General features: G+C 38.0%; 1 protein-coding gene across 1 annotated transcript in view; it reads right to left on the minus strand.

Moving 5' to 3' along the window:
• The window catches only part of CHN2 (chimerin 2), a 153,696-nt gene that overhangs the window by 68,989 nt on the left and 60,482 nt on the right, over positions 1–24,225 (minus strand). The window contains exons 2-3 of the mRNA XM_079300156.1: positions 20,589–20,627; positions 13,241–13,296 (exon numbers count right to left, since the gene is read on the minus strand). Coding sequence (XP_079156282.1) covers positions 13,241–13,296; positions 20,589–20,627 — 95 coding nt within the window. The remainder of the gene's footprint in view (positions 1–13,240; positions 13,297–20,588; positions 20,628–24,225) is intronic.

The following is a 24,225-nucleotide window of genomic DNA, read 5'->3' on the forward strand; positions in this document are numbered from 1 at the left end:
CACAGCACAAGATGAACAAAAGTCTGTACAAGATAATGAGAATCTTCAATGGAAGGCCTATGGGAGTTCAATCAAGTCCTTACTGTGCTTCTTTCCCAGCCTGGTGTTTCTTTTCTAGCACGACACTAACAATAGCAGTATCACACCCTTGGAACTCCTGCCCAGGAATAATACCTTGATACAAACATTTCTGAGCTCTGAGGGGCAGGAATTAGAGAGAAAAGAAAACACAGAAGTGAAGACAGAGCAAAGTCAAAGGAATTATCAAGTGCGGGTGCTGTGTTTCTACATGCATATATGGGAACTTAGAGAAGAAAGTGCATTAATTCAATTTAACTTTCTATTTTTAAGTAAAAAGTAATACCAAGAAAAGATGTATCCCCTCTGAAAAGAGGTTGTTCATATCTTCATCTTCAATAAGACATATGACTTTATTATCTTGGAACTGTGCAGCCTTCCTGTCATCCTTATAGACCTTAATAACCCTTGAAAGCATAGATTCAGCTGGCAACTCAATTAAAAATTTGGTACCAGAAGCTGGGTTACATAAGACCACCACTTGCAATCTTCTCTTTCATGGAAACAAAGGCGACTCAGTGCACTGAAAATTGCCAAATAAAACACTTAGACAAAAGAAGTCAAGCATGACTTTCATGTGGCAGTCAGGATCTGCTTCTATTTAAAAATACTGATTTACCTTGATTGCATTTATATACAGAATAAATCCCAACACTTCCAATCTACCTCAGAAAAATAAAAGTGCTAATTGGATCCACCTTTGAAATTAGCTTTAAGCACAAGTTCCTCCATATATGCATATATATGTAACAATAGATATATAGAGTATAAAAGCAGTCTGGAAATAACACCTTGAACAAAGAGAGGCATATTTTTTCATCCTTCTCACACTATTTATGCAAAAATAGAAACTTTTCTGTGAAATTTTTATCATTTGACTAGCAACTGACTGAACCACCCTGGATAATGTGATTTTCACTTTCCCTGCTGTTCATGAGCTAAAAGATTTGCTCTACTGAGAATCCACACAAAGTTTATCTAATTCTCTCTTCTTCCTTCTATTCCATAGAACAGAAACCTTCATTCCAACATCTTTTAGCATTCATGTGTCTAAAATCACCACAACTTCAGTTTTTGGCTTTAGACAGGAAAGATACTGTAGTATTTCCTGAAATGAAGCTCCTGATCTGTCAAATCATCCAGGTACCTCAGAATCTAAAAATCCCCTTTTGTGCTTACTGCAACCTTTGCCCTGAAATAACAATTTCTGTCCTAACCAAATTTACCACTAGGAACAAACACAAGGAAACAAAGTTAAAGCAAGATAAAAGATCAAAAATAACATCAGGGTCTCTACATCAAAACCAGAATGTTGGACTGAACTTGGAAATAAACCAAAAGCCTGCACAATTGATGAAGCAGAGGCTTAAAAATATATCAAAGGAGCCAGTAGGTCTGTTTTGTGCCGACTGCAGACTCTGTAAAAACTTCAAGGGAAATTCTATATATTCCAGAAGGCAAAGGTGACTCAAATTCAGTTGAGATTAGCTTTCCCTCTCCTGTTATGAATGGGCTTGCACACACAAAATCAAGCAGATCCACCTAAAAGAACTCTCAGCAGCTAAAAGAGCAGAAAATCCACAGGTAGGGAAGTGACTGTTTCCTGGAGGTAGGAGCCCAGAACAATCAGCTCTGTTCTGAGGACTCATACACTTAGGTTTTTTTGCATAGATAATACCCATGAAGAACACTTTCATCACTTTCACTATAATCCTCCCAATTTTCTTGCTGAAAAAAGAACCACCTTTCCTAGGCAACCAGTTGGCTCTAATGCATAACTCCCCAGACATGGGGCAAGGGGGGATCAGAGGGCTTGAATCATTTATGGGTCTTCCAGCAACAGACAAAAACAAAGCACAAAAATGAGGAAAATTACATAAGGCAAATTACAGCTCTTCACTAGTGAAAACATATTTTGCCTTGAAGAGCATCACAGCTTGCTTTTACTTCCCCCATACAGAAGATAAATTAAATGGTTTCTCCCTCTCCACTGAAAGTACGTGGCAGCTTTCAATTCAAATGTGAGATGATAATTTTTTGGCTTAGAAAAAGGCATTATTGCCAATTTCAAACCAAAAATGTTCTTCCAGAGCAGGCATTTCTGGCTGCTCATGTGGGGAATATGCTGACAATCATTAATGAAATTCATAGTTGTATAAATTGTGAAACACCAGTGAATGCCAAAATTGTTTAAAACTCATGTCACATTGATCAGGAAATAAGATGTATGGTAAAACAACCTAAATCACTACTAATCCAGTAATCTTACAAAGCCAGCAACATTCAATGACATCTAATCTTGATGCATGCTCAAAGAGAAATGAAACCCTGCACAGCTCTCCTGGAACTCTACAAAGGCCTTTGGAAGCTCATGTTTGAGAGACTCTGCATGCTCCAGCCATGAGTCCCAGCCTGCCAAACCTGATTGCCTCTCTCCACCTCCCCAAAAAACCCTCCCTTGTTCACAGGCTAGTTTTACATAATTTTTACAATGTTACAGCATATCCCTCAAGGCTGTACTTGGAATTTGATGTCAACACTGAGAAGAAAATAAGCTTTCTTAAAATGAGCTAGCTATCTGAGCTAATTCAATATATTACCTTTACACAGTTTTGAAGTTTTACTGTATTTCAATGCATTGGGATTTGTGGCTCCTCTTCTGGCCAGGATGGTTTAGCCCTAGCATGGCATACTCCCACTAATGTACAGATTATTGTATTAAATTCCCACACCACTGGGCAAGATAATTCATCACAAAACTACTGGGAATCATGCAGGCAGGAGGTGAGCATCCCCTAATGTGACAGATTTCCACTGCAAGCACTGACATCCCAGCCATGCTGCACTGAAGATTTCAAGATACCCTGAAGAATCCTCTCTGCATAAATACTACCACAGAAATAGAATAACCCTAATTTCAGAAAAATTTAATTTCCCTTCAGCTCCATTGCACAAGACATATTTCCTTATCCAGTGGTCAGAGCTGAAATCTAGAAATGCTGGAATGAAAGTTTAGAAATCCCCCTAGGACAGCAATTCTCTAAGTCAGAAGGGCTAGCACAGGATAACATTGTGTACTGTGGACCCATTTCAGCCACTACCTTAATACATCCATGATGAGAATATAAAAAGGGAAGGAAAACAATAAGTTGGGTAGCTGCACCTGGTTCTCTGTTCTTCAGAATACAGAAAGAACAGAGAGCAAGATCCACGAGTTAATAATGTTGGTGTGTTTACTCAGCGCAGGCAGTGAGGCGTTTTCCCAAAGGAAGTTTAATCTGATATATTTTCTGTTTGGAACAATCCTAATTATTTTTCAGTAACTCTGGTTGACTGGATATAAATATGTTTTTCAGCTCAGTTTGACATAAAGAGAAATAGAAGGGTTGGAAGAGAAGCTTTCAAGACTAGCCCAGTAAAAAACAGACTGTAAAGAAAAGGAGTTTATTGTCTGTATTGTTCAGCTTTAGGCAGATTTATCATAAGCCCACTGCAAACTTTATACTTACAATCAGCAACCAAAATGGATTAAGGGAAATTGCAAGCCCCCATTAAATGGAATGAAGTGAAGCTATGGTGTATTTTCTTAGTCCTACAGAGCCTTTTTTTTTTCTCCCCTCTACACTTTTAAAAAGAAAAAAATCTACTTATATCAATTAGCATGTCTAAAATCCTCTCCAAATAGAACAAATTGTATCACCAATTATTCTTAAGCAATTTGAGAGAGCATTCTTTCGGAAGGGAAATATTTATCTTTTTTTCTTTTACCTTTTAGCCATTTTTTTCTTTATTACCTTATCAGGCTCTCTGGCACCAGTGTTTTCAAAGAGAAACAGCTCTTGGTTTTGCAAAATGTTTCACACCATAAAGTCTGTTGCTAATTTTGTCAGTAGAAATGACAGCAGCACAACATCTCTAGTCCCCAGCCAAGGGCAGGCCAGTTATGGAACTTACAGTGTACCTACATAATAAAAAATGGTTTCCTCCCTTAAGATTTTCTGTTAATGTCACGTGTAATTTCCTGAGTTTGTTCCTGTACTTTGATTGTGTGGTGAGGGAGGAGCAAAGGCATTCCTCAGAAAGAAACCAGCAATGCCCAAGTCCCCAGAAGACATTCCACCTGCACTGCCCACGTGCCAGAGCTGTCCAGAGAGAAAGGTGACAAGAATGGTTTGAAAGTGTGAATCTCCTTTTATCAGTCAGTCACAGAGCCACAGAGACTCCAGCACTATAGCCACATGAGGGATGCACATTTAGCCAGCAGACAGCAGGGGATTACAGAGCCTCCAAGCTGGGAGCAAGATGTCAAATCCATTCAAAACACCAGAGGACCAACAACTCGACAGATCTCTGCAGGAAAGGATCCTGCCATGGCTACAGGTCAATAAATGAGCTTGAATCACTGGATGCTGTCTGTAGCAAAAACTGCCAAACCCAGAATGTCACACTGAGGTACAAACTCAAGAATGCAGCTGACAAGACACCTTGGAATAATCCTCTCCTTGGGACATCCACTCAGAAAGTCTCCAGATGGAATACAGACTGTGGAGTCGGCACCACGACTCAAGGACTTGAGCAAATAAATGGAGTGAGCAGGGATTTAGCAACTGTGAAAAGACATGAAGAAAGATTGGCCTAAAGAAGAAGATAGAGAGGGGCTGTAGCAGATAGGTACAAAAGGACTGCTTTCCAGAGGAAAAAAATTTATTGTCTGTGTGTTGACTAGGTATGGCAGGATGAAATAGGCTTAAACTGCTAAAAAAGAAGATAAAACTTAGAAAAATGTTAAAAATAATTAAGCACTAACTAAATAAACAGAGACAGTCAAGAAATCCTCATGTAGTCTTTTTCAAGGCTTTAAGAAATGGATAATGCTTTAAGAAAAGCACATCTTCTTTACACAGGAATGACAACATCTTGAGTTTCTTCTGGCCCCAAGATAGCACAGTTCAGCCTATTCCTCATCTCTGCCTGGACTGTTCTCAGGAGACAGGGATAAGCAAGGAGCAGACTGGAATAGGCTGTAAAAATGACAACAATATTGTAAAAAAACAACAACAATACTCTGCCCACATCTATGAAGCTCTCAGGAGAGAAGGCAGCACTGAGAAGGCAAGGAACCAAGAGAAATGTTCTGGAGGAGAAAGCCAAGCCCTCAAGTGATAAACTTGTCACCACTTAACTAAATAACAGGAGCCAGTTTAAATCCATCATCATCATAATGAAGTGCCAAATTGTGTTTGGTGTCTTCTAACAAAATAATTCTGTGGAAAAATTTACACTGCCAGGGAGAGGGTAGGAGTGTTCTTCATCATTAGAAAGAATGTAAAATAAGATAAAAATGAAGAGCACAAAGAATGCTGTTAAGTGATGTGTAAAGCTGCACATCTCTGCTCTGATGGCATGCTGCAACCTAAGGAGAAGGTAAAATGCATAATGACTCTTTTGCAGAAGGATAACACATAGCAAAGAAACACAGGAGGCTCCACAGATGTGACTGTTACTGTGGCACTTACTGCAGGTTGATTTCCACTCAGCCAAGGTTATTTCTACCATTTTTAAAGACAAATTATATTCAAATAATTTAATTCACTTGTTTACTTACTTGCTTGTACCAAACTTTCAAAAGAGCTGCTTTAAGACATCCTTTCTGAGGGTGTTTTTAACTCAGGTTTGTTTCTCTTCAATGACCTTGAACAAGCTGACCAGCAGCCAATAATCAATACACCAGACAAAACACTATAAACTCTAGAAGGCAGCAAAAATCTCTCACAATGTGGACATCTCTATTGCTACCAAACCATAACATATTTCAGTAAATTCTCAGCTTTAACAAAAAAGATCAAGATTGAATAGGAAGAGAAAATCCAAATATTTTCACATGCAGTAAAGAAAATATTGGTTCCCTGAACATGAGCTAAAATAAAATGAAATAAATCTTAATCAAGAAGGCTGCTGCTAAACAGTCAGGGTCAGGTTCAAACAATTTCAAGAGCAAAAGCAGGAGTCATCTATTTTGTTATGCAGCTTCCACTCGCTCAGTGAGGGCATCATTAAATGTAAAAGGAATATCGATGTTACCCTGAATGCAGGATGAAAAATTTGAATACAACATTTAGACTACACTTCTTTTTTTTTTCAAGAATGATACGTTGAGTCATTTAAATGGGAAGAAAATTATCCCCAGCAGCAGCAGACAAATGCAGTAAGCCACATCAATGCTCTGGATCCTTCTGTAACCACTGAGAAGCACTAAAACATTCCTATGACACATGCTACAACAGTCTACAGTTCCAAAAAAATGTGTGCAACTGACTGATTTGATCATCCTTATCTTTAGCTATATGTACAGGAAACATAGGAAGGAAGACAGAGAGATGTGAAAAGTTTCTGTATTTATTCATACTAGGAAATACAAATTAAGCAGTTGCTCAATACTCTGAGCTCCTGGTTTTGATTTAATTCTAATTAATTTTCTTCACAGTGGCTGGTATGAGACCATGTTTTGGATTTGTGATGAGCACAGAGTTGATAACACAGAGAATTTTTTCTTAACTGCTCAGCAGGGTTTACACAGAGCCAAATCCTTTTCTGCTTTTCTGCCACTCTGGGGAGGGGCTGGGGAGCACTGGGGAAACTGGGAGGAATCACAGCTGGGACAGCTGATCCCAGCTGAAAAAGGGATATTCCAGACCATGTGACATCAGGCTCAGTATATAAAGTGGGGAGAAGAAGAAGGTAGGGGGAAACATTTGGGGTGATGGTGTTTGTCTTCCCAAGTAAATGTTACACCTGATAGGGCTCAGCTCTCCTGGGGATGGCTGAACACCTGCCTGCCCATGGGAAGTGGTGAATGAATTCCTTGTTTTGCTTTCCTTTCCTTGTGTGTGCAGCTTCTGCTTTTCCTATTAAACTGTCTTTTTCTGAACCCATGAGCTTTCTACCTTTTATTATTCTGACTGTCTCCCCAGTCCCACTGGTGGGGCAGTGACTGAGCGCCAGCGTGGGGCTTGGCTGCTGGCTGGGGTTAAACCAGGACAGTTCCTCATCTTGAAAGCTGAAAAAACATACCAGACACAAAGTCAGAGAGCAGAGGCAGCAAGACCCTTTTCTACAGGCACGAGGAATACAGGGCTGAATTGGAACAGGTATGTAAACCTGTAAAAGCATATAGGTTTTTCACCTACCTATAGGCTTATTGATAAATTTTATCTAGGTCAAGATATGAAAGAAGCTTTCATTTATTTTGGCTTGAAAACTTCTTATATTCAACACCATGTCTAAATAAAAAGAACCAGCTTAAAAGAGTGATATGCAACAAGGATTAAAGGAAATAAAAATCTAGGAGAATAGCAAGAATCACAAACACAGACACACACACAACCTGCACTTCCAAGGAGAGATGGAAGAGTGTGAAACTTTGCAAAGATTTCAAGCAAACCCAGAGGGATAATTAGCATGTTCATCAGTCCAGAAAGACGGCTACCTACAGTTTGTGCTCATCAAACAAGTCAAAGCTTGCCATCATGTCTTCCAAAAGAGATGGTTTTAACTTTTCCACTTCACAGTGATCAATAAATGCTCTGACTGGCTCATACTGTATTCCTCTGATGAAGATGAACACTAGTCCAATTTGCAAATCATAACCTATACCATTAGTAAATCAAAACTGAGGAAATTCAAGTGAAACAGATAAATCTCTTCTAGTTTTGTTTAGCTGTAACTACTTAAATGAAATATTTACTATCAAGCCTGCAGAATAATTAGGAAGCTTTCTCCTCTGTTCAGCAGTCAATGGACTGTTAAAATGAGAATCATCTGGCTTCATCTGAGTGCTCCACCACCTCACTATTTCAGCAGAGAGAGACTGCAAGATTCATGGACTCTAGGAGAGATGAGATTTCCTGTCAGTCACTCAAATACCTTGGAAAAAAGCACCAGCAAATTTCTCTGATATGATGAATACTAGGGAATTTTAGGCAAGCAATATTCCAGCCTCCCTTCTTTCTTTTCCTTCAGCTGCAAACCACGGGCATTCTGTGGGGCTAAATTCACTATGGAGATGCTACAGAAAAATGACATTTTTTTCCTGTAAAATTTTAAACCCACAACTTAAATTTATGCAGAAAAACCTGCAGGTAGCCAGTTTAGAGGGATGCTGGATACAGTATATTTTGATACTCCACAGGTCCTCTGCACCAATTTAACTGAACTATTTAGCTATTCTCAGCCACCACCAGTGCAGCCAGGCTTCCCCCTTCCTTGCTATGGGTTTCAGCTGAAGAACTTTTGTCAATGTCTATTCAAAATTGCTCTTTAGCTTCATTTGCCCACAGACTACTGCTGTGTCCTCTTTGTCTCTATTATAAATAAGATGATAAAAACACAATTAAAGCATCAGCAATATTATAAGAATTTGAAAATATAGGCTCCATTAAGTCTTATATTTACAAACATTTTCATTAATGAAAACAGTTTTCAGTGCTATTCCGCTCATTTTCACTTAATTGCTGGCTAATGGGGTCTCTTGGTGTGTCACTGTGTGTGCTCTGAGGTTTCTTTCTAAAGGAAAGATAATATAATATTCTGAATTATCTCAGATAAGCTCTCAGGACTGACAGTAAAAGACACCTCATGGCAGTGTCTGACTTTTTGCAGTAGAGTGATTTGAACAAGTGCCATGAAAATTCCCATTTACTCCCATTATTTACCACCAATTTTATGGCCAATTTCAGTGCCCTATTACAGCTCTCTAGTACTTTACCACAGTATAGAAATTGTTCTTAGAAAGATGAGGGCAGAAGCAAAGAGGAAATATTCAGCTTGTAAAGGTCACTAAGTGAGCAGAATAAGGGAATTCATGGAAGACTTATTGCAAGGATTAAATACTTATTATCCAGTCAGATAAACTGTTCAAATATCTTACTACGGCTGAGTTTTAACAATCTTGCTCAAGCTTGCTCAATAACAAGCTTTTCCTAATGTACAAATATAAAGTATTGCTGTATCTGAAAGAAGGAGTAATAAAAATAACCAGTGTTTTTAATACTGAAGTTGTTTAAATGACACTCTTCTAATGGCATTGTTCTCAGCTTGAATCCCATTCTTCAGAATAAACTTTGGGGAGAACTGAGTAAAAAGTGATTTGCAACAGTTCAATTTTGGAGATGTGCAATAATCCTGTATATTTGCAGCTGGTAATGCACAAGATGCCAACAGCTTTAGAGACCTGCTAGTGACCATTTCAACAGTTATGCTCAATGAAATGCCACTATCCATACACTTGTTTTGATAAATCTAGGCAATGGATACCAAGTCAAAACAGTTTTGGACCCTCTAGATGGTTAAAGACTCTCAGCAGTACTCTCTAATGTGTCATCACTATTTTAATCTCTTGCAATTATTTAAGCAAAAAGTCTTTTTTTTCTTTTTTTTTTTTCATTTTAGGAGAACAGTTTCCCTTTTGTAATCATATTTGTTTTTAGTCAAGAAACCATAATTTTTATGCTGTAAAGGCAGAAACAATAATCTCTATCACTTCTGACACAACCTATTTGGAATTCAGAACGACAAGGAAGGCAATTAACTGACATTTTTCTACATAATAACATAAGTTGGGGCTCTAAGGCTTTGTTCACACTAGGGAAATTTACACAAGTTTCTCAGTGTTGCTGACACTGGCTTGGCCAAGGCACTGTTAGGAATGTGGAAGGGTTAATGCAGACAAATTCACCAGCCTCAAAAATTGCCATCAGCAATTAAAGATTTCTTAGAACAGAATGGGAATACCACTCACAGGTATGAATATTTCTACACAACTAATCCAAGAACTCAAGAGTAACACTCATTCCCTCTTCAAAAAAAATTAGAATGCACCTATTGTTTAAACAAAAAATAGTCCAAAGTAATGTCACCATCCTTCCTTAATTCTTTTACTTTGTTAAAACCTCCATTTCTTAAAAAGGTATTTTAGCTTTGAATAATGTACTCCTGAAATACTTCTTAAAATTAAGAATAATTTGACATATTTCTTTTGAATAAAACAAAGAAGTTGAAAGCTTGAGTTATTTTCTGAGAATGTAAATTTTTCATAAGCATTTCTGTAGAATAAACTCTAAAAGACACCTTGTAATATGATTTCCTCACAACATGGATTGGATTCTTTGGTGCCTATCACCACACCACTCAATATTTAAAAGCTACTCCTCCACCTGAACAGCACTTTTAAACTGAATTTTTCTATTTAAAAGCTAAATCATTAAAACACTGCTGGAAGGAATATGGTTACAAATGAGGATATTGGCAGAAATCCAATGTTATTGGGAAGGTAGGGTATTCACACCAGTCTGCTGCCAGTGGTGATTAATTAAAAGATGTTGGATACCTGGAGCCTGAATGGTTCATTCCAGATGATTCCCATTGCAGGAATACCCTGCTTTTGCTGACAAGATATTTATGCAACCAAAAGAAGAAAAGGCAAATCATGATAGCAAAGCTCAAAGACACAAAGATACAAATTTTCATGTTTTATTAACAGTCCCAGCTTTTAGTCTGGTGGTTTACATATCAGGAGAGGTGATTTCTGTCTCCACAGCATAATTTATCAAGAAATCTGCACAAATTAGATGGTAGAACTACAGAGATGTAAGGCGAAAACCCCTGTGACTATGGAACAACAGAGAAGTAATGGAAGAGCAAATGAAAGTGGAGAATGTGGAAGATTACAATGGAAAAGATGGAGGAATGATGAAAATGCTAAATGGTGAAAGAAAAGGAAACAACCTCCATTCCTTGTTCATGTGTTGTTGTTACAGATTTGGTTTGCAGCAGATGCTTCAATTTCCTTGCAAACAGTGTAGGATTTCCCAGTTACGAAAGACATCTTCCCACAAGCATGAAGAATTTCAAATTATTTGCAATTTTTAGATTTTTTAAAATTAGTTTGACTACTAAATTACACATGGAAACACCCTCAGCAAAGTCCACTTCCTATGACATGCACATGGAGACATAAATCTTTTCCATCAGCCACACATCCTGCTGACACCTTCTCTCCAGATACTGGATATGCTCATTTAGCTGTGTGCTAAATAACTATTGTATTTCCAATTAATATATCTTCACAAATAACACAAAATTAGATTTTGAGATCTTTCTATGTAACTGGCAAACTCAGTATTAATAAAACACCATCTTTAGTGAAGTAAGCCTGTAAAATCATCAGATGACAGTATAATCAAACTAGAATCAAGAAAAACAACCCCAAAACCACTACCTTACCAATTGAGGGCTATGAGAAAGGTAATAGGTGCCATAGGAACAGAGTCCTGAATTTCCTCTCTAAAATAATCTGTGATGCTCTACAAAACCACTGTGCAGTTGTACTTTAGAATATAAACTGATAATTTGAACCATATATTTGTGTATGTTGCCATCTTTTAGGTATCAAGACATCCCCTCTGCCCCACCTCCCCAGCCATATGCAAAAATAATGCACATCAGCAGTGCCATAGTGTTTTTTTGGCTCTTGGGTCAGAGAATCTGTGTTTCTGGCAATCAGGCTGTGAACACACACAGTTCATTGTACACAAAGATTTGAAATCCAAGTAACAAGAACCAATGATCGTATTTGTGGGAATTCATACTGCTTTATATACCAGCCCCTAAATAAAGTCTCTATATTTTCAGCTGTTTAATGAATGTAGAACAAAAATCCAAACAACTCAAAGCAGGACTCTGCAGTCTATGAAATGAGCAACTGAAAATGGTTCATTAGTTAGAACCATACCCAGACTAATTCAGTAAAAACTTCATTGTTTCACTTCTCTCCTTTAAAGAACACCAGCCACAGAGACCCAACTGTCCTTTGGATTGCATGAGGATTTCAGAGAGGAAGGTCTTGATAAAAACTGTCAGCACATGTGCTCTGAAGTCCCAGAGGGCTGGCACACACTTCTCCCTAAGCCTCATCTTTGACAGGGAAAAAGGATGACACAAGGGTTCACCCACTTTGGCATTTCACTTGGCTTCTTAGCATCCTCTGTATATGTCTTGGCATCATCCCAACCTGACAGGACTTGAGGACTTGCAGACTGGGGCTAAGAGCCTGCTCTCCCTGCCCTGCAGTTGCAGTAGAGGGCACCTGGGAGAGAAATGCAGAGCTCTTTAATGAAGGCTCTGGGTGGACTCAGGTAAACTGTACTCAATTCCTGGCTTTGCAATGGGTTTTCTTCACTAACTCAGGCAAGCACCTGTGCCTTGCTACAAAACCTCTTGCCTCACACAGAAGTGTTTTGAGGCAGGATGTAAATGTTGAGAGATGCTAGGACTCTGCTTTCATGGGCACAGAGTGTGGGAAGCAGGACAGAGCTCAGGATGATGTCTGGGAGTAGAGCTGTATATCACACCAAGGAGCTGCAGTTTATATCTTACTGCACATCATCTTTTACACCCTGTGCAATCACTTCACATGTTTATTATTTCTACTGTTAGTGTTACATGTCTATTTGCACAAAATTTGTCCCTGACATTAAAGGAGATAAAGCTATCACAGTGTTTTTGATTGAGTAGAGACATCTACATGTTTCCCATTATGATTGTGCCATGCAGGTTGATGAACTGACATATTGAAGCAAGTAGAAATGGAGAAATATAAAAGAAAACAAGGGGACAAGATGACTCAGCCAAACCTGCAGCCCAGGAGATTTCTAAATACTCTATAAAGTTCAAAGTCTCTGTGAAAGAACAGAGGTCTCTGGCTTTCATTTCAGTATTTTAACTTGAACATAGTATTTGGTAGGAAGCATTCAACAAACTGAGGCTATGTGTATCATGTTGAAACATATCACACAGACATTATTATGCAAATGCAGGAAGAAAAATACACTTTCATTTTGGTAAGAAAACTAAAAATTTTAGATACTACACAGAAAAGCAAGTCTTGTCTAATGAAGGTGCTGCTAGTGGTAGAATGAGGCTGCCATTCCTAGTTAGTAAATATTATCCAGCTTTAATTAGTCAATCTTAAGAGAAATTATTATATAAAATAATGGCATAGAAAAGTTAAAGCAAATAACACCCACAGACTGTACAAAAGTCTTTTTGGCAATCATATGCTGCTGACAATTCATCAGATATAACAAGGTAGAGCAAAAGAACTGACCTCCCGAGGACAGATGATTCTCTTGGGACGTGGTGCCTCTTGTTGCAATTGATACACTGTCAAACACAAAAAATGTACAGATCATTAGAAGATGGCAGCATACACAAACTTTTATTCAGATGAGTCTTTTTAGCCAGGGGCTACAAAGAAAAATGCAAATATAAAGATGATGACAGCAAAATGAGGTATTTTAGTGTGTCTAAGTCATTTATATGAAAATCAGTTGTTGACCAGCAAACTGACTCAAGTGATCTGTGCTTTACCTGTTAGAAGTATTATCCTTTTGCACTAGATTTTACATTTCTATACCAGGGAAGACTAGCCAGAAAGACTTACTAGGTCTGTCTCAGGATAAAATCCCACTTTTGCATATATCATGCTTTAGCAACCCAAGAGCAGATTGTTTACCAGTAACAAAAGCATTTTTTGGATAGGCCAAGAAAAAATTCAAAACCTTTGAATAGGTTCATCACACTCTCATAATTTATTTCAAGGTAAGCTGGCAATTACTGAGGAGCAAGCAAACATTCCTTTCAGAGCAATTATGCCCCATTCAAATGGCCCTGGATCAATTTTGCAAATCTTCTGAGGGCTGCAGGAGAGAGAGACCTGAGGCTAGGGGTACTTGCTGCCTGGCCCCCAGACTCTTCACTGCATGTATTTAATGAGATCCTCTCCCTCTCTTCCACTCCAGAGTCGTGAGAAGAAGCTGACATGCATGACAGTAATCAATTCCAGCACAGACAGACTGTCTCTCTGTAACTCCAGTAAAAATCCCAGAGGTTTGGATTGCCTCCCTCGAGAAAGGCCTTCTGTATGCTGACCTTCTTGTATTTGGAAAGATCACGCCGTGTCCATGAATTGTTTTAGAAGACCGAGTTTCCAGGACACATTTATTCACAATGTTAGTGAAGCTCAGAATTATGCCCTGAAAGGTGGTAGATTATGGGAGGAAATGTCTCTAGGTTTGATAAACACAGAAGCCCTGTTGCAGAAAGTGAATTGAAAATGTGGGTGAGCCCTCAGCACCTTTTCCCACCTGCTGCACCTTCTCTTTAAATGGGGCTAGAAGCAACAAAATTTGGAAAGAGGGAATGCCCCCAAGTTTGTCACACAAACTCAGTGGGATGTGAAAGCTTTGGGGGCTTCTGCTTTCTGCCCATGTCAAAGTAGAAAAAGCCATAACCACTTCATTAACCAATCCAGCCTTCATCCCTGGCTCCTTGGAGAGGCACAGAAAGACAGTTAATAATTTCTTATATTCCCTACCAATTTTAATGCTGGATGTGATCCAGCTCTAAATTTCCACTAAGGCTTTGGATTCACTCTGTATCATTCAGTACTGTCAGATCTCCTGCTACTTTTGCTTAAGATTTATGATAACTTGATAATATTTTGATAACTCCATGATAAATATCGTCTTTCTTACCTCTTGTAATTATGTGACTAAGATTCAAAGACTTCTACTGTTTTGTGATCAATCCACTTGTGTATCTGGATAAAGTGTCAAACAATGCATGAAAATTTTGTTCAAAAATCACCGATTGTTTTTTAAACCTCTGATTATTCTGGAGCCCAATATCATGATTTTAAAATTAACTTCTGAAAGCCTGAAATTAGCATAATCACTGATTGAGCAATTTAATTATGCATAATACTAAACACATCCAAGAAGAAAATAAGAACTTTTTTCTTCCCCCCATTTCCAGTGGAGAGAAGGAAAATTAAGGGTTCAATACATGGCAAGAATATGACTGCTGCTCAAGTGAATTATCTGTTTCCCAATTAATTAATTTGAATTTTATCTGAAAAATCATACTTCATAAAAAATATATTTTTCAATAATCAAATCTGTTAAACATTGACTGACACAGCAAATTAAGCTAGTGGAGCTGTTTCTAAGGCAGCTTTGATAAGAGTGATACAAAACAAGTTGGTCTGAAGAACACACAGGAAGCCTATCTTGTGATGTGCAACATTTTTGAGAAATGATAAAAGCAAAGAACCCTCTAACATGACCAAAAGGATCTCTGAGGCTGATAATACCAAAGAAGCAATGGTGGGGAGAAGAGTCAGCATTTCACAAAACAAAGGAAGGAATGATTAACAGGAAAGGGCAGATACATACATGCAAGACCTGAAAGCAAACACAAAACCCCGGATGCTTATAGGATGTGGTGGGATAAATCAGTGCAAGGATTCATGATGAGTGCAAGGAAGACAAATCATCTTAACAACTGTGTTTTGAATAGAGTGGAAAACGTTCTGTCATTCTCAGAGAGAGGCAGGTAATTAATCTGTGCAATAATATGAACTGAGAAACATATCTGATTAAGAAACACATCAGAAGAAAACATAGTGAGATTATTACTATACAAATAAATAATTACAAATTATATGCTAAATGTACTGGATGAGAAAATGGCTAAAGCATGATCAAGATAGAATATGTTGCAAATGGGAAACGACTTCCTCTGTAAGACAAAAAAATTCAGATTTGGCCATATTAGCTTTAAATTGATAGTCGTTAAACTGACAGAAAGACAAACCAGTGGAACAATTGGAGGGAGATACAGAACCATTAGATGGAGGGAGAGAAGACAGATTGGGAGCAGAAAAAGGACTGAAAAGCTCCAGTGGCATTGTGGTAAGGGACACCAAACAGCTCAGGGAGACAACAGAGAAGGGCCAACAGACAGACAGACACACACACAGCTGCCAAGGATTCCCAGTAAGGAATGCAAGGGTGGAAAAGGTAAAACAACACCTAAAGTTCAGTTAAGTGGAAAACAAGGAAGGCAGTGTCTCACAAAGACATTAAGGAGCAAAGCCAGTGTGACCCTACCAAAAGCTTTTCCTTCAGAAAGGTCTCTGGTGTTTCTGCTTCAAAAGATTGCCATGAGAAAGCCTGCTAATGGGCTATGAATACAGTGCAGTGTTATGGCTAAGGTGACTCGAGAAAAATGTGCCCTACAGCTAAGTTCCAATGAGCACAGACACCTCATTAAGTGACCTCATTTTCAGAAGTGCTGAACATCCTGCAGCTCTGCCTGATCTCATTATACACTTTTTCCAAAGTGCTGGGCACTCCACTGAGGCTGACATTGCTGAGACCCCTGCACAGTCCAGGGGATGGTCAGAGATTCAGAAAGCACCATGTCCCTCACCTACTTGCTCAAATGGCAAACAATCCTTGCCTTTCTGCCTCGTTTTCCCACCTCTGAAAATCTTAAAACAGAATTCAGTGTAAAAGACCATGGTTTAGTGAAATAATAGAAAAACACACATTTAATGCAGTGGAAAGCAATGATTGACATCTGACCCAGTCAATTCCAGCATTTAGAACTGACAGGCAGGTTACAGACAAATCCACTGTGATCATAGAAAAGATGACACTTCAACATAATGATGCATTATTATTTTAACCCTGAGAAAATTAACCTTATAAAAAGTCAATTGAATGCAAAAAGAAAATGTATTACTACTGCTCTCAGAAAACTGCATCAGACTGGGAGTGTTTTTTTTTGTTCAGCACCAGATGCAAATGAAATGCACAGTAATAATACACATTAAATACTAGGCAAAAATGCAGCACTGCAACAGAAAAATGCAGTAGCTTCTATTTGACCCTGAACATCCTTATCAGTTTCATATTGCTTCAGATAGCTTGCCAGCATTCATAGTATCATAATCACATTGGAACTTACAGTGTTAACAAAACTTAAATTTATTATTGAATTACTTGAGGAACATTTCTTTGAGATGTAAAGTAGCTGGTTAGAATATATCTTTCTCTCTTTTGTTCCTGTTAGAGCACGAGTCTTGTCTCAAGGGATGAAATAGGGAAATTCTACAGTATGTTTTAGAAAGAGCTGTCTAATTTCAAAACCCAATCTGCCTAAGAAACAAAGGGGTGACACACAAAAATCAACACTTACTCCTTTTCTGCCAGTCTACCACCCATTTCTTCATTTTTTTTTTATTTTCCCATTCTGCAGCGTGTCAGGACCTCAAGCTTTCTCCTTTAACTCACCTATGATGAGTGTTCAGTGATGCTCCAGCGGAGAGGAAAAATTCCTATCATCACTTTTATAAAGCAGCAAGGAAATATTCCACCTTCTGTCTCAGAAGTTCCTTAGTTTTACCTCCTCAGCCTCATCTCAGCCAGGCATTTTTTATCCATGTGCTGAGCTCGAACAATATGAGCTGTCCTATTTCTGCAGGATTACTCACATGCTTAATTAGGAACCTAAGTGCTTGGCTGAAGCAAAGACTTAATTTCTAACAAAAATGAGTCTCGGACACTGTGTCTATTATTTGATGAAGGACAGAAGGCAGGGAAGCTTCGTGAGGAGCTGAAGCATGGCATCAGCTGATGCTCTGTGCCTTGCCACTTTGCTTCCCACCAACACACTGATCTTGAATAATGCAAACAAACATTGAAGTGGCATTGACACATGACTGACTCAGCACATGCCAATCTGAACAGGGCTAAAAGGAGGAAAAGAGTGGTTTTACATCTCTTCAAAATTCAAGCACATATGTGCTGAGGCTGGAAACCAGCAATGGCTGTGCTCTTTCAGTCAAACAGTTTGCCTGCTCCTCCCAAGAGGCAGGTAGGGTAAGCAGGTTCTCCTCTAAGAGGACAGTGCAGGACTGGAGCAGGTTACCCACAAAGGCAGCAGAGGCTCCATCCTTGCAGGTTTTCAGAGCTCAGTTATGTAAAGTCATGGCTGTTCTTCTCTAGAGCCAACAACACTCATGCTTGGAGTGGGAAGCCAGATCAGCTCACCCCAGAAGTCCTGCCAACCCACATTCTGTGATTCTTATCTTTCTTTATTTACTACCTCGGTGATGGTAAAATGGCAAAATATCATTTTCTATAATACTTCCAACATATGGCAGACTACAAAAAGAAATCTGTTATTGGAATGATATAAGAAATCTGTTATTTGTTGATCTGCTTCTCAGGTAAAAATGCAATCAAACCTACTGCCTAGAGGCTGCTGGCTGCTAGAATATTTCCAAACTTTTTCCCAGGTTCCTTCCTGTAATACAAAATTATTCTTGCAATTTCTTTTATTGTCTGTGTCCCAGGGCTATCAGAAAAAATCTGAAAAACTTTGTGACCCGTGAAATCTGTGTGAAATTCTAACAATTTTTCACAAGCAAGTGAGGATCTTCTGTATTAGAAGTTTTCCAAATACAGCTCAATCAAATTTGTACATTTGTCAAAACAGGAAGGCTTGAGTTCTGAAAACTGTTAGACTTGACTAGTATTTGTCCATGGACACGTGCAACACTATTTATTTGAATACTTTGTCTGCATAAACAGGAAAATCTGCCTTTGTTTAGAAGCTGGAAGGATTGAAGCCTTGATCTTGATGTCAGTAAAAGGCAGCATAGTCACCTAAATTTATCCAGGACTTAAAATAAGAAATCAAAACTCTAGGCAAAGTATCTTACTAGTACATTGGCAAACTTAAAAGTTACTAGGTAAAATACACTGGAAATAATTGCTAAATAGGCAGTAAACTCAAAATGCTAAGCAAGAAATATATGCATAAGTTAAAACTGTCATGAGATAGGACTGCAGATTGAATCATAGACAAACACTAGTGCTGGACATAACCTCTATAATTAATTTACCAGATCAGAATTCTTCTTGCTGAGTAAAGAAGCATACATTACCCACCATTGCAAAGAAAAATATGTGTCTGTGGCTAAGCAGTCTCAGCAGTAAATCTTTCTAAGCTTAAAATATTTTCTGCATTTTGGGGCTGTGCAACTTTTTCCAAGGTCATTCATGCATGGAGTTTAGACACTGAGGCCATGATTTTGTCATTGCCACAATACTGGCATCCTACATATAGTGGAATTGGAAATTATATATTCATAGACTATTCATCCATTCTGGTTTCATTGAGTCTCTTTTTTTTCCATTTAAAAAAATGTTTCCTTGGACTAAATGTAAGCTATCAGATAAAAGTAACCAAACTTTTTCACTGCAGTGATCTGTCTGCTGCACAACTGTGCAACTAAGAGCTAAAGGTATGTGCTTATATCCTGACTTATTAATGATAACTTAAAGCCAAAAAGAAGTATCTGTCATTTGAAATGCTGGTCTTCTCAGAGTCAATAGGAGCTTTTGCATTGATTTTGAGTAAGCCAGGTTTCTCTTTAAAAAAAAAAAAAAAAAAAAAAAAATCACTGAACTGTCTGCCTCTTTTTAAGTATTCAGCAAAGAATGCTGGAATGCTCCAAGACTCTTGCTGACTTTTTGGGAGGTTTCTCTTATATGTTCAAAACATTACAACAACAGCAACAACAACAACAAAGTATCTGGAAAACAGTGTTATGAGAAGCAAGTTCTATAATTTAATAGTATATTCAAATTTTGGTTGAAAAAATCCTAGTCCATTGTGGGGCAGAATGTCATTCTCAGGTAAAACAGAGGTGATGTCTTTGAAGTCAGCAAGACAGTTTAATGTGCATGTAAGTGAAGTCAACAAGTTTATTCTAGTCTTTAAAATTACACATGTACATTCATGTAGCTACTGTGATCATTGCCTTTTTGTAGCTGCATTTTGGTAATGGCACTGTACTGATTTTGCCACAATAAAAGAGATGACTTTTGCTTAGGATAGTTCTCTATCTGAAAACAAAAAGAGTAAAACAACTCTCTATACTCAAAGCTACACTCTTATTAAAGTTCCAGGAAGGGTTTAAAATAAAAAGATCAAATTTAAAGGCCATCCTTAATAAGGGATTTAAAAGCCAATATTTTGTCTTAGATCTGTGCTACTCTATTAGAAAATACATTTGGAACAAAGCAAAAGAGCATAAAATATGCACTCCTGCACTGCACTCTATGTAAATGATTTTTCTAAAGGCAGACAGGAAGGTTCAAAGAGCTGATAATGCTGTCTCCAACTTCTAAACCACCACTTCAAAAATCAGCTTTTATTGCTAAGGATCAAAAATATTATTATCTTAAAGTGATTTGGTGACCCATATAAAAAGACAAGTATTCTCAAGCCTGACCTTCAGTAAACATACAAAGCATTAACCTCTACCTCTGAAATCCTTCCTGGAAATCTCAGCAGAGAAACGATGAAACCCAGGAGCTGCACACTTGTAATGCAGTGGGGGGAATCTGGCACATATAATCCTGCTGACCTTGTTCCAGGAAGTCCTTAAAAGTTCAGGTTTTGCTGCTGTCCCATACAATAATTTGTACAAGCATCTAGTACATATTTATGTGTTTCTTCCAAACAAAACAAAAGACCTAACGGTGACTGACACCTTGATAAGGCACTAAGATTATTCAAATTGCTTGTATACTCACAGTATGATTTCCATATTGGAGGCTGGTATTCTTCAGCATCTAAAATGGAAACAAAAAGGGAGAAAGAAATCAGTCATTTGGCCACTGGGTCAAACTGTCAGCATGCACTTTTCTGCTGAGAGACCTCTACTTGTCAGCAAAATTCACATTTCTTTCCCAAGAGAGATGATAGCCTATTTACAGTACAGTTTGCTGTGTGAGGGGAGAATACAAATTTCAGCAACTTTGGATCCAATGTGCTTTTCCCAAATTATTCAACTGTAAAAGAAATTAATTTTTTACCAATTTGCAATCATCACCAGTATTTTTAAAATAATTAACTAGGCTGGTAACTACATTTATTTATTTGCTTTACCTGGCACGATAAACAGGTAAATCACTACTGGCTTTCAATATGGTTTCTAACCCCTCTGGTAAGATTTGAAAATGAGCATCAATGAGTAACACACGCTGGGGTAAAAAGATGCACAGCTCAGGCTGGATTCTGATGCACAGACCTGACAGCTTCCATGAGAGTTAATTACACTTTTTGAACCCACTAGCATATGTAATTGGCATATTTTCCAGAAGCTGAACCAACAAAAACAATATGAAAAAGATAGAAAAAGGAAAGACTGCAAAAGCTGCCGTTAAAAACAGGTTGAATTATTGTAACATTATTGACTAAAGGGGCACAAAGAGTTGGTGTCTCTTTAGTGACCACTCCACAGAGATATTTCCAGCTCTCTGCAAGAAGGCCAATTGCTGTAACCTACAGAAATAACCTACAGAAATCCCAGCTGGAGCAGAAGGAGCAACACCACTGACAAAGGGTGGGGTACTGGGTACTGGTTTGGCTCTGAACTGTCATGCTGCCAAAAACTTTAAATTCATTTACCATGGGTACGTTCATTAACTTGCCAAAACTGTCCAGGTTAATTAAGGTGTGTGTTATTTACTAAACTTCCACTTAAGTTATGCTAATATAATTCAATTACAGTTGCATAGCTCATGCTCCTTGTCTATTTACATACACACCATACTTTAAATATATCCCTGCAAAAGTCTTTTTACTAGGGGTGTTAATCACTAACTACCATCTGTCACTTTTAACTCTATTGTTTTAAAAGAGGATAAATCTAGCAACAATCACAGTTACTGCTTGGAATAGCACTCTGAAACAATTTGTAGATATATTGATTGGGAAACCCATTCGGTTTCAGTTTCAACTGAATCCACCTCATAACTGACAAAGTTCAAAATGCTCCCAGACTGACAGAGTTATACTGTGCTGTGGCAATCCAAGAGTAATTAGTTTGCAAGTTCATTATGCAGAAGATTTATTTTAAATTATATGAGGCTATTCATGAGACGAATGAAATTTATTCATAAAAGAATTAATTTTTTCTCTTCTCAAATTGTAATAGTATTATGCCATCCTTTTTCCCCATACATCTATTGCTTCACATATAGTTTACTGTAACACCATAATATTCTGTATTAAATTCTTCTACAACAAATTCTGTGCTACTGCAAGAGAGTTTCTGAATTTCTGTCTTCACTTACTATTTTTCCAATAAAAGAAACACTGAGATAATGCAAATATCTTTTATCTATACTTCTGACTTCAGATAAGGAAGTAAGGGGGAGAAACAATGAAAAACCAACAGCTATCAGTTGTTGCTTTAGTCTTCCAAATTAATTAAAAAGTGCACAGTAAATTCAACAGTGAAAGCTGAGGTACAAGTGGCCATAAAGTGCCTCATTAGCTGGAGACAGACTGCTGGTGAGGAAACACTGCAGCCGAGCTGGAGAATCATCCAGGAGTTAAACCATAAAACAAAACTCCCAGTGATTGCATTTGATTTGTCACAGTTATGAATCTGCCAGCCCTGAAAAGCGTGGACAGAACAATTCCTCAATAGCTAAAATAATTCTAGAAGACAGAACACTTGGAGGAAACCCACGTGTCACCAGCTCCACATTCACCATTACAAGGTCCTGCTACATCCTCTGTGATCCCTTCAGTTTAAAGCATGTCCCAAAAATCACAGGGAACAAATTGCCACAGTGATAGTACTAATAGAGCTTATTGTCAAGCTGTCATGGATTTGATGGCACCCATTTGTAGGGAAATAAAGAATAATTAGTTTAAATACAACTTGGAGACAAGGGTCATGATTGAGGATCAGGGAAAGGTCTAATGGAATCCAGACAGAAACCTCTTTCCTCCTTTGTGGCAGGAGGCTGCTGGGCCCCTGTTTAGACAACTCTCATCCTTGTATGGTAAAGTCTTAGGACTCCCATCCCAGCTGACAAGATTAGATTGAACTTCAACCATTCTTAAGTCAAAAGAGGCAAATCCTGCCTGGGCAGATTTGATAACTATTATTTGCCCTTTTTGAAATTTCTGTTCTTTATTTTATTATTCCTCTGTATTACACAGCAGCTTTACTCATTAAATTGTGCTCCACTCTCCATCACCAGACTTTAAACAGCAGTTCTGGCTCACAGAAGTTACCAATACAAGTTTGGATGGCTGGCTCAGTCACTACAGGACAGCTCAACTCACACAGATTGTGCTTTCAGTTCTGCACATGGTAATGGTCTCAGCAAGGACAACAGACCTCAGTTTCAAGCAAAAATCAATCAATCAATCAATCAATCAATCAATCAATCAACCAATCAGACTTGGCACAAATGAAAAATGCCCTGTGTTGATGTCCCATGAAATAATATCTCTCCTATGAACTTTGATCGCAATGACTGTCAAATCTGTGACTGTCAGCATGGGAAAAGGATTCACTGAGGCACTCTCAGGTGATAAGACAGGTTCTTTCCTATTGCTCTTTTCTTGAAAGGTTCATGCTTGCTACAGTGACTTCTTGTCTAGATTCAGAAAATGTGCCAGGTAAGGTTGAAAGCAGCTGTCAAAGGAGAAACTCAGATCACAAGATGAGTAACAGCTCTGAAAAACCCAGCCAAATATCCCAAGGTCATCTGTGACATACTTTTCTGAATGTCAGCATAAGAAAGACTCACTGTAAAAGAATTACACAATGTAAAAGAATTACACAATGTCCACCTAAGGTATTTTAAAATTCTTCTAAGTCTTCTCTCAAAATTGTATCATAAATTAACTAGACAAAACCAGAAAAACTTAAGAGTGCTTACCGAAAAGACTAGAACTCTCAAAAAAGCATGAGAGTCTTCCACAAATAATATTACAGGCAATACTGTTAACTAAAAGCTTTGAAACATTCTGGCTGAGAAAGTGAATATTTATTAAACCTAGAAAAGTACTAGAAGTCAGTTGTATGCAAAACAGAAGGGCAAAAGGGATGCAAAATGCTGACTCTGGAGGAATATTACAGCTGTAAGAAGGTTTCTCATAACATAAAATTGACAAAAAATAGATATTGGAGAAAACTGTCAAACTAAAAATGATACTTGGAACTGGAAAATGGGAGTAAGGGGGGAAAAAAAGGTTATTCCTTCACTTTATTTACTTTATTCTTCACAGAGCTGAGAGGATGAAAAGGATCTTAGGAAAAAATATCTTCCTAAAGCTGATGAGGCACTCAGTTTAAAGCTGAGTAAGTGTAGAAAGACTACAGTAAAGGGAAGACTTAAAAGTTGGCAAGGCATTAAGAAGACA

This window comes from Erithacus rubecula (assembly GCF_903797595.1).
Source record: "Erithacus rubecula genome assembly, chromosome: 3".
NCBI classification, from domain to species: Eukaryota; Metazoa; Chordata; class Aves; order Passeriformes; family Muscicapidae; genus Erithacus; species Erithacus rubecula.